This window comes from Schistocerca nitens, chromosome 5, assembly GCF_023898315.1.
Source record: "Schistocerca nitens isolate TAMUIC-IGC-003100 chromosome 5, iqSchNite1.1, whole genome shotgun sequence".
Classification (NCBI taxonomy): Eukaryota; Metazoa; Arthropoda; class Insecta; order Orthoptera; family Acrididae; genus Schistocerca; species Schistocerca nitens.
The window spans coordinates 448650797-448665437 of record NC_064618.1 but is presented as its reverse complement, the minus strand read 5'-3'; the positions used below and the strand labels follow the sequence as shown (position 1 = coordinate 448665437).

The 14641-nt window shown below is 44.3% G+C and overlaps 1 protein-coding gene across 1 annotated transcript in view; it reads left to right on the top strand.

The window, feature by feature from the left end:
• Window positions 1–1219: 1219 nt before the first annotated feature.
• LOC126260520 (tripartite motif-containing protein 45) overlaps window positions 1220–14641 on the top strand; it is a 146844-nt gene continuing 133422 nt past the window's right edge. Inside the window, exon 1 of the mRNA XM_049957851.1 lies at window positions 1220–1262. Within this exon, the coding sequence (XP_049813808.1) occupies window positions 1240–1262 (23 nt within the window). The 5' untranslated portion in view covers window positions 1220–1239. The remainder of the gene's footprint in view (window positions 1263–14641) is intronic.

Here is a 14641-nt window from a genome sequence, read left to right as displayed (position 1 = left end):
ACCGAGCCAGACGGCCTGTAGCGTGCATTCCACTGAGCCGGCCGTGTGGCCGAGCGGTTCTAGGCGCTACAGTCTGGAACCGCGCGACCTCTGCGGTCGCTGGTTCGCATCCTGCCTCGGGCATGGATGTGTGTGATGTCCTTAGTTTAGTTAGGTTTAAGTAGTTCTAAGTTCTAGGCGACTGATGACCTCAGAAGTTAAGTCCCATAGTACTCAGAGCATTTTTTTTTTTTTTTTTGCACCTTCCTGCGCCGTTTGAGAGAAGAGATAAAGAAAAAGAAAGCGCGGAAAATTGGCTCGCGGAGTTCTTTTGCATCAGGACAACACACCGGCGCACAAAGCCCTCACAACACTGGGAACTCTGCGTGACTGCGGGTTCAAATTATTACGTCATCCGCCATATTCTCCAGATTTGACACCATCAGATTTTTTCTTTTCCCAGACCTAAAAAAGTCCTCAAAGGACGTCAATATGACAATGATAATGCAGGGATTGACGCTGTGAACGTTTGGTGGAAGTCGAAATCGAAGACCTTTTATTTGAATGGTTTGCAGAAGTTACTTGAGCGTGCCCGCGAGTGTATTAGCGTACACGGGTATTATATTGAAAAATAAACTGGTATTATGAAATTTTTGTCATTCTTTATTTGTTAGGCTAGAAACTTTTCGATCCCCCATCGTATGTTGCCTAGACAAATACATTCCAGAAATTTTATAACTGTAAATTAATTATTTATTGGTGCCGCGATTTTTTTCTGTCAGTGTATATTTGCTGATGAGCAGTGTAGTGAACTGTGACAATGTCAGGAATAAAAGCAGCTTTGCCCGGCTGTTCTATGACTGCTCTACAGAAAGCGTCTCGGGCTATGGAGACGGGTTGGCCTCTCCTCTGCTCGCTGCACGACCCCTAGTGTGTGAAGGGGCTGCCGTTTAATCGGATCAGGCACTGGCTGCGAGGCGGGATGGGGAGGGGGAAGCCGGCGTCCCGCCCGCCAGCCAGCCCCAGCCCGCCAGCGGGCCGGCAGTGTTTTAAGGGGCGCGCGACGCGGCGGGCCGCCAGAGCTGCCGGTGCGGCGCCATGGACGTGGACCACGTGACCTACATCTTCGGCAGCGTGTCGCGCCGCCGACAGTCGGACGACGCGACGGCCGCCAAGCGCCGCTCGCTGGACCCGCAGCCTGCCGCCGGGTCGCCGCCGCCCCCACACGCCGCCCCGCCGCCGCCGCCGACGACGACGTCGATGACGCTCAGGTCGCCCATCAGGTGCGCTCTTCGAACAACTGACTCGCACGACACGCTACTCCGACCGTGCAGCCGTACTACATTGGCCGGATAAAAAGCAGTGGCAATGCAGTTGCGCTTAATACCGGACGTTACTGACAGGCGTTCACCGTATTACATTCCCTCGAATACTGCCCCACATCACGATCACTTTCTTCCGCAGAAATGAGAGGCGTTGTTGTGCACCATCAGCGCATCCAGCTCTGTCGATGTCTTGCCAGGACCGCACTATGGCACGAATGACGTCTTCTCTTGTGGCGAATGCTACGAACAGGTTCCTCCACGGACAGGTCGTAATCGTACGGACTCATATTGGGTGCATACTGTGGGTGTTCCAGTATCTCCCACCCCCACGTACATAGGAGCTCATGCACGGAATTCGCTGTGTGGTGGCGTGCATTGTCATACAGGGTGATCGCATCCAATATCACAAGGAAACGTTGCGCACTCCGGCCACATGGCACCTCAATCTTGATCCACACAAGTTCGTGTTTCCTAAACATACTGCTGGGTGCTCGAACACACACAGTAACTGACTCAAACACAGCTGTCACCGGCGGCTACGGTGGCCGAGTGGTTCTAGGCGCTTCAGTCCGGAACCACGCGGCTGCTACGGTCGCAGGTTCGAATCCTGCCAAGGGCATGGATGTGTGTGACGTCCTCAGGTTAGTTAGATTTAAGTAGGTCTAAGTCTAGGGGACTGATGACCTCAGATGTTAAGTCCCATAGTGCTTAGAGCCATTTGAACCATTTTGAGCTGTCACCGCTCACTGCACTACTTCGACTGACCTGCTATCAGCTACAGACAGCAGGCATGCCACTGACGCACGTCCTTCACGTTACGGCGGTGTTGCCACTACATTTTATCCTACCCATGTACATTTTTTTGTGATTGCCGGGATCGACAAAGCAACGGAATCAGATTTTTCGCAGTTGATATTTACCTTTAGATTACTCCATACCTTGCAAGCCATTGTGAAGTGCGTGGTAGAGGGTACTTCGCAGTGTACAATACGCTAGGTTTTCTCCCAGTTCCAATCGTCTATGGAGCGCTGTAAGAATGACTGCTTAAATGGGTCTGTCTTCTGGGACCTGCGGTAGCGATATGTAGGGGAGATGAATCATTCTTCCAGATTCATCACTTAATACTAGTACTTAAATATTTTAAGTAGGCTGCCGCAGCGTAATTTGTGTCTACCTTCGTGCATCTGCCAATTCAGTTTTTTCAACATGTCTGTGACACTCTTCCCTCGGACGAAAAGACATGTGAGGAAATCATGAATTCGTGCCAACCTTATTTGTGTGCATTCAAATTCTCGTGTTAGTACAGTTTGGTATAGATCCCACAAAAACTCCAACAATATTCTAAGATGGAACGTTTAGGTTATTTGTAAAGAGTCTCCTACGTAGACTAACTGCATTTCCCAGTATCTTCCCAAAGAATCGAAGTCTGTCGCCTGCTTTACATACTATTCAGACCATGTGACCATTCCATTTCACGTCCTCACAAATTTCTACACCCGCGTAATTGTACGAGTTGATTAATTTACACAATGGATCTTTGACATTGTAGCCAGAGGATACAACGTTTTCTCGTTTTATCAGTGCATAGTTTTACATTTTTGTATATTTCAAGCAAGTTGCCAATATTTACACCACTTTAAAATGTGATGAAATATTTATGCAGCATTTTTTCAGATAGCATCATCATCTGCGAAAATTGTTAGGATGCTGTTTACATTGTCTGCCACGTTACTAATACATATATGGACAACAATGATCTCACCACACTTCCCTGAAACTACATCTACTTCTGTGAACGACTCTCCATCCATTTTTCCTATCGTAAAATCGTTGGTGACTTTTGTTATGCAGGTATTGGGTTCTGGTCTAATGTGCGCTTCTTTGCCTAAAATTTCTTCTATGATTAAAACATCTGTTGGCCACAGTACTTCGAGGAAGATATCGATCATTTAAGAGTTACATTCGGAAGAAAAATCCTAATCTGACAAAGAGATAAATAGCACACTTCATCCTAAAAGATATGGCGCACATAGCAAAAAATAACCGACTAAAGGGAAAGTTATCCTCCCATTCGTAATAACAATTACAGATCGCATCAGCAAGTGCTAAGAAGACACAGTAGTGGCAAAGCGTTTAAACCGAGAAGAAAAGTGCAAGAATAATTGAACAATTTCAAGAGCCTAGACCTGCCACTTGTCACATCTGGCGTGTACAAGACACCGTGGACATGCTGTCAAGTGTACATACAAACTACAAAAAGAATATAAGAGTAATTTTGGTCGGGCAACACGGATAAATCGGCGGTAGCAGTCAGGCCAGGGAACCACAAATTCGTTTCTCCGATACTACCGTATAATCAAGTTTCAATCATTACAGTTTTAGCATCTAGGATACATTGGGTTGCGGGAAGATGGAAGGGGGGGGGGCGGGCAAAGAAATTCAAAAGCACAAAAACAGCTTCAGTAGAAATATGGACAAATTAACAAGTTGTGAGCCTTAGCGCTAAATAAAGCAAACAGTGCCTGCTCTACAGTAGTACAACCTCAGAGACACGCCTCGGAATGACCCTGAGATCTTAGCCAGTGGTCTGATCGTCACCATTAGACCGTTGCGCGGTTATGTATACAGAGGTAGGCTTGGTCGGACTGTTTACCTTTCAAAACACTAGTGCGTCTGTGTAGCCTTTGATGGTGCCTTCAACATTAAGACATAAAATGTTAGGGCGGAAATATGCCTCAAACCCCTGCCTAATGCTATAGAACGAAAATCATCAAGGATGCAAGTGCAGAGTGTTTCATAAAGACTCGTTGGTTTTCACAAGCCTATGTTTTCTACATCAATGAACCCGTGCAATACATTTGCAAGCACGTCTACAGTTACTGCATTCACTGCCATTGCTATGCTACAGTGCAGTTCACCCAAAGTTTTTGGGATGGGATGCATGTAGACTATATCTTTCATAAACACCCACAAAAAGCCGGCCGCGGTGGCCGTGCGGTTCTAGGCGCTTCAGTCCGGAACCGCGTGACTGCTACGGTCACAGGTTCGAATCATGCCTCGGGCATGGATGTGTGTGATGTACTTAGGTTAGTTAGGTTTAAGTAGTTCTAAGTTCTAGGGAGCTGATGACCTAAGATGTTAAGTCCCATAGTGCTCAGATCCATTTGAGCCAACCACCCACAAAAAAGTCACATACCGCGAGATCAGGTGAGCTGTGAGCCTTAGGCTAAGGCTATACTAGCATTTTTAACGTAACTTTTATGTGATAAACAACGCAAGAAATATGGACCCAGTGTTGGGGCATATGACATCGCTACACGATACGAAAATTAATGCACGTTGTGGAAGGGCAGGCGCGTTCTCAAGGGCCTACCGTAGGTGAATGTGCCTCGGCGCTTTTTCTTGCGTTAAAAGAAGCACCTGGCAGTGATTAGACGTGCGTTAAATAACACAATGCTCTGGCCACAATTGTTGAGGGTTGTTTTACACTCACAATGGAGTTACAAGGAAATGCTTATAATGGAGGTTGAGAATACAAAAGTTTATTTGTTCGCTACACTGATTATAGAAACAAAATGCATAGACGATTGGATGTGAGACAGTTGTCAGAGATCGATGGGGAACTATGGAAACAGAGAAAGAAATGAAGTAGGTAAGCCTTTGTTGTGTTACGTGTTTATAGTTCTTACAATAGTATAGCAATAATAAATTCGTAAGCACACTAATGCGATTCAGTTTCACTAAATACTAAGTGGCCTTTATGAGATCCGCCTGACAAGTAATTAGGTAAATAGTATAGAAAATAATTCAGTTCCAGTATCTACGAGGGGCGTTCAGAAAGTAAGCTCCGATCGGTCGCGAAATGGAAACGACTATGAAAATCCGATAAAGCTTTGCACAGATGTGTTGGGTAGTGTCTCTAGTATAACCCCAGTTAGCATCACGTCGCTCTTCTCATTTCTGAGCTCGCAGTGAGTGCGTAAAGATGTCTAGAAAATAGTGTCTGCCGCCAAGTACGAGGGCCTGGTGAGACATTTCGCCTGAAGCTATGCAGCTAACATTACATAACTGTCGTGCTGTTTCTTCTTCAAGACAATTCTCAGCCGCATTCTGCAGGGGCAATGAAGATGCTCCTGAATCGTTTTCAAATGGAAATGTGAGATTACCCACAATACAGTCCGCAATTGTCTCCCCCTGAGTTTCATCTCTGGTCACATGAACCGCTGTCTTTGAAGACAACATTTTGACACAGACAACGAGGTGTAGGCCAGCGTGGAGAATTGGCGGAAAGCACTGGCGGCTGCCTTCTATGATGAGGCTATTGAAAAGTTGGTACAACGCTATGACAAAAGTCTAAGTCAGAACGGCGACTACGTAGAGAAGTAGCTGAAAGGTGTAGCTAATTGTTACAAGTAAAACATTTCTGATGTTCACTGTGGTTTCAATTTGGCAATCAATCGGAGCTTACTTTCTGAACAGGCCTCGTATAAACAGTCTTTCTGTCACGGAAATACTCTGTGGCGAAGTGAAACAGCCACAAAATTTTCTCCTTCATCGGTGTTCCTTTGACTTCCTCTAATTCCACGAGGTGGTACACTTTCAAAAGAACACAATAGTGTGTCTTTAAAGTCGAGTACATCCCACTTCCCGACAAAGTTGTATAACGGACGACACGTTTTGATTATGAAATTCGCAAACTCAGCATGAACGTCAAGAGGACGGTGGGAAATGCGTCACTTATTGATTAGTATTCCCAACGCACATTCGACAGATCTTCGGGCTCTGCTGAACCGATATTTGAACTTTCTTTTTTTTAATGTTAGAATTATTCTTGGATAAGGGTGCATTACATTTTGACAAAGTGGTGCATTACATTTTGACAAAGTGCAAAAGCTTCATTAGCTACAAAGACAAACGACAATAATAAAGAAAACAAGGTTGGACAATTTTTCTTTCGTGTATATTTCTGAAATTTCCTTGGCGACGCCGATTTGCAATTATTGGTAGCATCTACAGTTTCCTCTGATTTTTCTGTTTCACTTGGTGCACAATGGACCGTGCTACAAAGCCAACTGCATTAACAATACATCGTGTAGCCGGCGTGCTCCCAAACTGGAGCTATTTACCGCATAACACCTTGAGTTATTTAAAGTGTGGTACAGCCAGGTGTCTGCGGTAAAAGAAAAAAAAGAACGTTGCGGTAGCAGCCGTAAAACTGTTGCGTCAAAAAACGGCCGTGTAACCTTAGCCTAAGAAATTCTCTTACATGTACGTACCAGTGCGGTGGTGCACCGTCCTATCAATAAATGGAATTTTCGACATGTTTTCACGATTTTGGAGAAAGCTAGATGAAAGAACGTGCGAGCGAGCGAGGTAGTTACTCCAGGGAGACGCGTAGCGGCAACCACATGCATCGATAAGTTGTAGCGGCAACCACATGCATCGATAAGTTGCAACTGGTGCCAAGGCAAATTTCTAGTTTCGATTATTGAGTTAAAGTTTAGCCCAAACTTCTAATCTTGATTATGTAGACGAAGAAACAGTCTTGTGAAATTTAATGAATCTTTTTGCAGTAACTTGTATGTCTCATAGAAACAACTTGTTTACGGCCTAACTGCTAGGGCACCGTAATCTTCATCGCGTCGACGGGTGTGCGCTCTTGCACGTGCATCTAGCGCGTCTCTCTCCATAACGTAGGATTTCATGTCATCTGCTGCACATCTGAATGAAACAGATTTATGCAAATGAACTTAGTTGTTGGCTTAACATTTCACGTTCTGCATAAAAAAATTGTGTTTTCTTTGCTCTGCAGTCTTTCTGGTTGTGCAACTTTAAGGAAATCATTCGCAAAGAAATTGATTCTTTGGCTTATTGAAGTCTCACATTGCCACTTGATAATTAACTGTTCCTCTTTTTTGTTCACATTAAGTGCATCCTTCAGTGCAATGTTTTGTATTCTGTGGTAAGTGAACAAATGAATTCCATTGTCCGAATAGTAAGAGGCAGCTGGAAACAAGCAGAAACGCATGCTCATCCGAGACCTTTTACGAGAACAATCGCCAACTGTTCTAGTTCTGGTCTCAATTGCTGTCGACATTAGCCGATCAGCAACGTGGAAAGCGAGATCTTGTTCGTCGGATTTGTTGGTCGAATACTCGAGGACACTTCTTCAAAAGAGCGAGAAGTCAGTCTTCAGTTCTCGTACAACTCAACATTAATGGTGTTCGAACTCGCAGTGTGGGTGCGCAAACGTCAAGAATTTCAGCTGGCTATAAGACACAGCACTACTGATTCGTTTAGTTCGTCTGCACGAGTACTTCTTAAGTCATTGTACAGTGTATTGTCCAGCATACTGCTTATTGTTACTTGTTATAAAAGAGTGAGTCAATAAGCAAGTCGCAAATGCCAGAATACCGCATATCGTTTTAAATTTCGCGCCTATACGTATCTAGAAAGTGACAGCACATGTCGCATAGAAGGTAGTGATACTTACCAGAGAAACTCCCCATCGCACCCCCCTCAGATTTAGTGGTGAGAAAGTCCAGTGGGTAGCGCGTCAGAAACTGAACACAGATCAAGCCTGAAAACTGTGAAAAAAGAAGCAAAATAGAAACGGTCCAGGATAAAGATGGATAATATCGAGTGAAGCTGAATAGCAACGGCGTTGTGGATATGTTGTCACGTCATTGGACTGTAAAGGGGGAAGTGCGGGTTCAGATCTTCCTCGTGTCCCTTTTTTTCACAAAGTTATGAACTATCTGTCCGGTCATTTAGGTGTATATTCGTTGTATTCAAATTTGTGCCTATGTGGTGGTGCAACGTCCGTTTGCAACAGCGAGGTGTAAGGAAGTTTTGATTCTTGAATTCCTTTTTTGTAACATGTTATGTTATGTTATGTTATGTTAACCGTGGACCTAGAAACGACGGAGAGGCTCCGTCCCCGCCGCAGCCGCAGTGGTCCGCAACCCCACGACGACTACCGCAGTCCACTTCACCCCTCCAAAAATGGTTCAAATGGCTCTGACCACTATGCGACTTAACTTCTGAGGTCATCAGTCACCTAGAACTTAGAACTAATTAAACCTAACTAACCTAAGGACATCACTCACATCCATGCCCTAGGCAGGATTCGGACCTGCGACCGTAGCGGTCGCTCGGCTCCAGACTGTAGCGCCTAGAACCGCACGGCCACTCCGGCCGGCCTTCACCCCTCCGCCGCCCCACACCGAACCCAGGGTTATTGTGCGGTTCGGCCCCCGGTGGACCCCCTCAGGGAAAGTCTCACACCAGACGAGTATAACCCCTATGTTTGCGTGGTAGAGTAATGGTGGTGTACGCGTACGTGGAGAACTTGTTTGCGCAGCAATCGCCGACATAGTGTAGCTAAGGGGGAATAAGGGGAACCAGCCCGCATTTGCCGAGGCAGATGGAAAACCGCCTAAAAACCATCCACAGACTGGCCGGCTCACCGGACCTCGACACAAATCCGCTGGGCGGATTCGTGCCGGGGACCAGGCGCTCCTTCCCGCCCGGAAAGCCGTGCGTTAGACCGCACGGCCAACCGGGCGGGCTTGTTGTAACATAGTTCACACATGTTTATTTGTTGTTTTCATTTCTGTGAGATGTCTATGCGGCATCTTGTCTGCTCTCACTTTTCATCACATTTACTTGCGACGGTAATACATTATTACCATATGACTCATATGCTATAAGCTATGTATAGTACGGCAATTGCGAATACTACAGAAGAACAGACACACCAATGACGGAGAGACAGTTCACAATTTTGTAAAAAAAAAAAAAAAATGGGGCACGAGGAAGGTTTGAAAACGGATCTCCCTTTTCGCACTCCAACATGGTGACCACACAACCACAACACCGTGACTCTGGCAATCTGCCCGATGTTGCACATCCTGTGTTTGGACCGTTAACTGATTCCATTTTGCTTCTTTCTTCACAGTTCAGTACGTCTTCCTGTTTTCATGCTTTATCTGTGTTCTGTTTTCGGCGAGCCGTACATTGGGTCATTTTACCGCTAATCTGACGGGGGATGCGATGGGGTGTTTCCCTAGTTAGTACTCTGCTTTCAATGGTTAATGATCTGTTGTCAGATCAAGATGGCAGGTATGCTATCAACGTGTATCCGACTAGAACAATGCGACTTTTATGAGCTGAGGGGCTGTCCACAGAGCACATCTATAGCGAAATTCGTCCCGGATGTAGACAGAACTGAATTCCATGGAAATGTTTATCCAGTTGTTTACAGGAATTCAGCAAAAGACAAGAAAAGTCACAAAGAAGGAGCGTCCTGCCGCGGGCACCTTGTTTCCCGTCTAGGCGTATTTCGCTACCCGCATTACACATCGGTCTTGTGTGTTGCAGCAATGTAAGGAAACAAATAACCTTGTTATAACCTGCGAGGTCACTCGTTAGATGCGAACGTTCCCACAACAGTTCTATGCTGTAGGTCTTTTAACGCCTTGTAGAACAAGGGGATGAGTGTTTAAGTTTACAAGAGGAGTATATTGGAAAGGAAAATAAATTTCAGGCTGGTACCCGCGGTTCCGATGTCTCATCCCAGTTTGTAACTTATTTATTGATTCACCCTCGTACATACCCTTTTCTAGTTTCGCTCTCCAGAGGGTGACAAGAAAATGAGTATCTTTGCTAGTGTTTATTCCATTGGAAGAGGTCGACATTTTTATAATGTGGCAAAACTTTAACTTATTACTTAAATTTGTGGCCACATGCCCTTCTCGCCGCCATAGTCGTCAATTATGCCAATGAAGAGAAGCCGTCTGCTTCATCTGTCTATGAATCGTATAAAGTTTGTCCTGAGTGTTATCGCATTTCAGCTGCTTGTGTATCAAATTTTCGGAACCTGAGATCGAGGAATAGCTCAGCATTTGCCTGGAGGAGCGCTGAAAACAGCCTAAAAACCACAGTCTGGGTGGCGTACTAGCCTAACGGGCGTTAATTTGCCACGCGAATACGATCTGGGCCTGGATAACCTTATCACGCAAGCTGACACGCTGAGCGTTAAGCCATGCGAGCAAATTTCCGGGAAAATTGCTATAAGAAGAGAAAATTTGCGCGTCTAGTGCAGAGATAACGTTCATATTGCAAAATTTAGTTTTTGGTAAGTTTTTGCGTAGGGTAGGGACTTCAGAAAGTAAGTTACAGATGTTGTCCCATGCTGAGACCATTACCTTGTCAGAAGAGAGTACATGGTCCACGTTTTCCGCAGACACAGTTCTCCTCCGGTGCCGATGACACGTACATCAGAGTGTGAGATTGAAATGGCTATGGAAGCGTACTCCAAAGTTGAAGTACGCGTGACAGTACGATTCTTGTGATCAAAACGTCTGAATTTCACGCAGATTTACCGTGAAATTCTGGCAGAATATGGACCAAATGCAATGTCGCGTCCATCTTCAGTGAAATGGTGTGAACAATTTGACCAAGGCTGACAGAGTGAGAGAACGTTTCGACCGTTATTTACAGATACATAGTGACTATGTTGAAAAATAGTGTCAGACATCTGTAAAATTAGGAAATGGATAGATTGCTGCTCACTGTAAAGATGATCCGTTGAGTTGCAGACAGGTACAACGAAATGACTATTACGCATTATAACTTTCGGCCAAAGTCTTCTTCAGCAAACAAAAGAGAACGCACATACACTCACACAAGCGAGCGTACCTCACACACAGCTCCGAGCGGAGCTGCCGGTGGTAACGGTCATGTGTGTGTGAGGTGTAATTGAATGTGTGAGTGCGTGTGTGCTTACTTGTCTTTGCTGAAGAAGGCTTCGGCCGAAAGCTACGTGTAACGTAATAGTCTTTTCGTTGTGCCCGTCTACAACTCAAAGAGGCATCTCTAGGGTGAGTTGCAATTTATTCTTTCCCTAATATTGTTGTTTCTCATATATGTCTGTTCGTTCGAATTGTAGTGCAACATTCAATAAAAGTTGGTTGGTATACCACAATAGTGCGTAACTTACGTTTTGAAATCCCCTCATACATGTTTCAAAATAAATAGCTCAGATGTTAATTTCATTTGCGAAGTTTCTTGGTACATCCAGCAAGGATTTTGACTCTGAGTCGCAGTGTGCGCTCATTTGAATCTTCCTGTCAGATTAAAATCGCGTACCGGACCGGGACCTGATACAGGGATGTTTGCCTTTTCGGGCAAGCGAGTCCTGGTCCGCCACAAAGTTTCAATCTTGCAGAATTATTTGTTGCTGGCATATGGATAAACCCCAATACTGTGCCATCATATTGTAAATCTTTGATTTATTTTGTTGATCACTAATGGAAATTCATCTCAAGTAAGTGAAGGTTCATAGAGCACATTCTCCTACATTTGCAATAGTTACAAGATAGCAGCCCGAATTTTAATATGACAAAATTCTCTATAAAATGATCTACTGAAAGGACGTGTACAACTGCAACCACAGCCGCCGGAAACTTCAATAAAATTTTAAAAAAAATATGCAGGATGCTGACCAAAAGCAAATGCGAAAAGAAATTCTGAGCAAAGTTTCAGTAATAATCTCAATGATTTTGTGCAAGGAAGGCGGAATAGGCGAAGTTGATTTCATCTGCTGGAAAGGTTATGCCATTGTTTTACGGGAAGCAAAAGGAAGTCTTCTATTTCCTTTGCAAAGAGCGACGCAGTGACTCTTGACTGCTACGTACTGGACAGAAAAAGATAGATCGTTTATCATCGGGGGTAATAATCCTGACCACGAAGGTGTTCTCGCAGTGCTGAGTGATTTAAATTACGGGCTGTTATAATTCACACTCTATTTACTAGATATGTCTCCCTCTGACTTTTCTTTATTTCCAAGTCTAAAAAAATGTATGCCTACAAAACATTTTCAGCCCAATGAGGAGGTTACAGCATCCCTAGCTGTATGTTTTAAAGAACTTTCAAAATAGTGCTTGAGGGATGGAATCTACACCCTCGAAAAAATGTGTACTCAAAGTGCATTGACCTAAAAGAGAACTAAGTCGAAAAATAATAACACAGTCTTCAGCTTCCACACTGAAATATTACCATTTTACCCTCGTATACTTCAGTATCTGTGCTAAAGCCTCTTCACTTCTTTGTACGGTCCCTCTGTGAGATATACACTGGGTGTGAAACGATCGTTAGAGTCTGTCTTAGTTCTCTTTAAGTTTTTCAATAGCAAAAGTTGTACTGAAATTACAACAACCAAGCACGCGTGTTACAAGAGCTTGATTTCAGTAAATCATGACTGGTTTTGAGCGTTTACACTCGTATGTGGTTGTGATCGTAGTTGCCCAGGTTAAGGATGACAGGACTGCTCGAGTGTCCCATTTCCTTGTACAGTCGTGTGGAAAGTTTTCTGAATAGCTTCGTGAGAGTCTCAAGACGGTATTCTCTGTAAAGGTCCGCGGTGCGTATGTATCGTGGAGCTTTACTTATGATACGTAGAACTTTGTTCTGTATGACCTACAGGCACGCAGACGTGTTGTAGCTGCATATCCCGAAACTGGGTCCCCAGTGGTCTAATTAGTGATGTGCACATGGAGCTCGACACCCTCCAATTCCGTGTACAGAATAGCCTGTTGGGTACAGGGTAAAGCTTTTTCAGCCTCGCATTTGCTCGGTTGGTTATGTAGTCAATGCGGTCCTCCCCGTGAAAGTTTCTGGTCCAATTGGGTACCAGGTATATGACATTTTTTTACAGAAACGTATTGAGCATGTGTGTAGTGTTATTTGTCTGCAGTTTTGATGTTTGTGCATCTGTTTCGGTTGGCGTGTGAACAGAATGGCCTCGCACTTGTCGGCGTTTACTTTAACACGCCATCGTTCCAACCAAGGTTCGGCAGTTGTGAGTGCTGACTATAATCGTGAATTAATGTTTGACGGTTTCCAGTCTTGCGCCAGGATGGCCGTGTCATCAGCGTAGATGGCTACCGTCGTGTTTTGTGTAGCTGGGAAGTCCCTGTGAACAGGTTAAACAAGAGAGGTCCCAGGATGCTGCCTTGGAGCACTACCTTTTGTATATCGTGTTGTGCTGACTGTTTGCCCTCAACGTCAGTGTAGAAGCATCTGTTGGTGAGATTTGAGTGTATGAGACGTATGAGTCCGTCGCGGAAACCAGCATCACTGAGTTTGCGAATGAGACCGTTGTGCCACAGACGATCGAAGGCCCTGTTGTTTTGCGCTTGTGTTGTAGCCGGCTGTGATACGTTCCATTACGCGGAAGAGTTGTGTTGTTGCGTGGTGATTCCTGAATGTAGCTGTTATTTAAATAAAGGCCGTACCTCAGTAAAATCGCAGAACTCTTCTGCTTACGGTGGAAATATAAATGTTCCAATAATCTTTGGTGACAGAACATCTTCATTCCAAAGACAGCAATGTAAGAAATGGTCTTATTGAGAGAGCAAGATGGTGATAGTTCTAAGAAAACATCTCTGACTTCATTCGGCCTGACGGTACGAACGTTCGAGCAGTATTAAAGGCACGTAACTAAAACGTCTTCTACGCAGTCTCACTTAAAATTGTACTACATTTTCTTGTAGTAATCCAATAAGAATGCAATTAGTATTCTGGATAGGCTTCAACTTTGACTGTCGGGTTGACTACATGCATGACGTCATCATCTTCCACACCTCTCCTAAGCCACACAGCCACGTAAGTCAAGAATCTCCCCTCCAGCAACGCCAACCCCATCCTACCGATGTATTAACATATGTCCTATTGTGAAATCTCCTTTTATTTCATGAGTAAACTCATAAAAGTGCAAATAACCCCGTACTGAGTGCACAACGTGTAACTGAAGCGCCAGAGACAACGTACTTGTGCAGACGCCGCAATACTGTAGCTGGCTTCTCCATTATTCTTAGTTTTTATGTAAGTGCTATGTGTAATAAGACTTAGAAGGAGGGACTATGGCCTTAATCGTACATAAAGGTAGACCTTTTCTACACTGTAGTGTTTCTTGTTAGCTGTCGTGCGCCATCTTAGGTATATAAGAGAAATTTCATATTTGAAGTTAAATGGAAAATACAGTTTGAAGTCAGATGTACGGAGAGTGTTGTAAGAAGATTACTCAATACATGTATGAAATTAAGGCAGTCTTCAAAATTAATTATCAATACATATATGAAATTAAGGTTGTCTACAAAATTAATTTTTTTCATCAGCAAGCGACTGCTTACGCTACAGACGGGGATGGCATATAACTCGGCTTCATGGAAGAATCTGCAATTTCTTCACGGTCGTAATACTTCTGTTGTCATCATTGGACAATTTAACTAGTAAATCGCATTCAGTTCGCTCCACGAATTCCAAATATATAA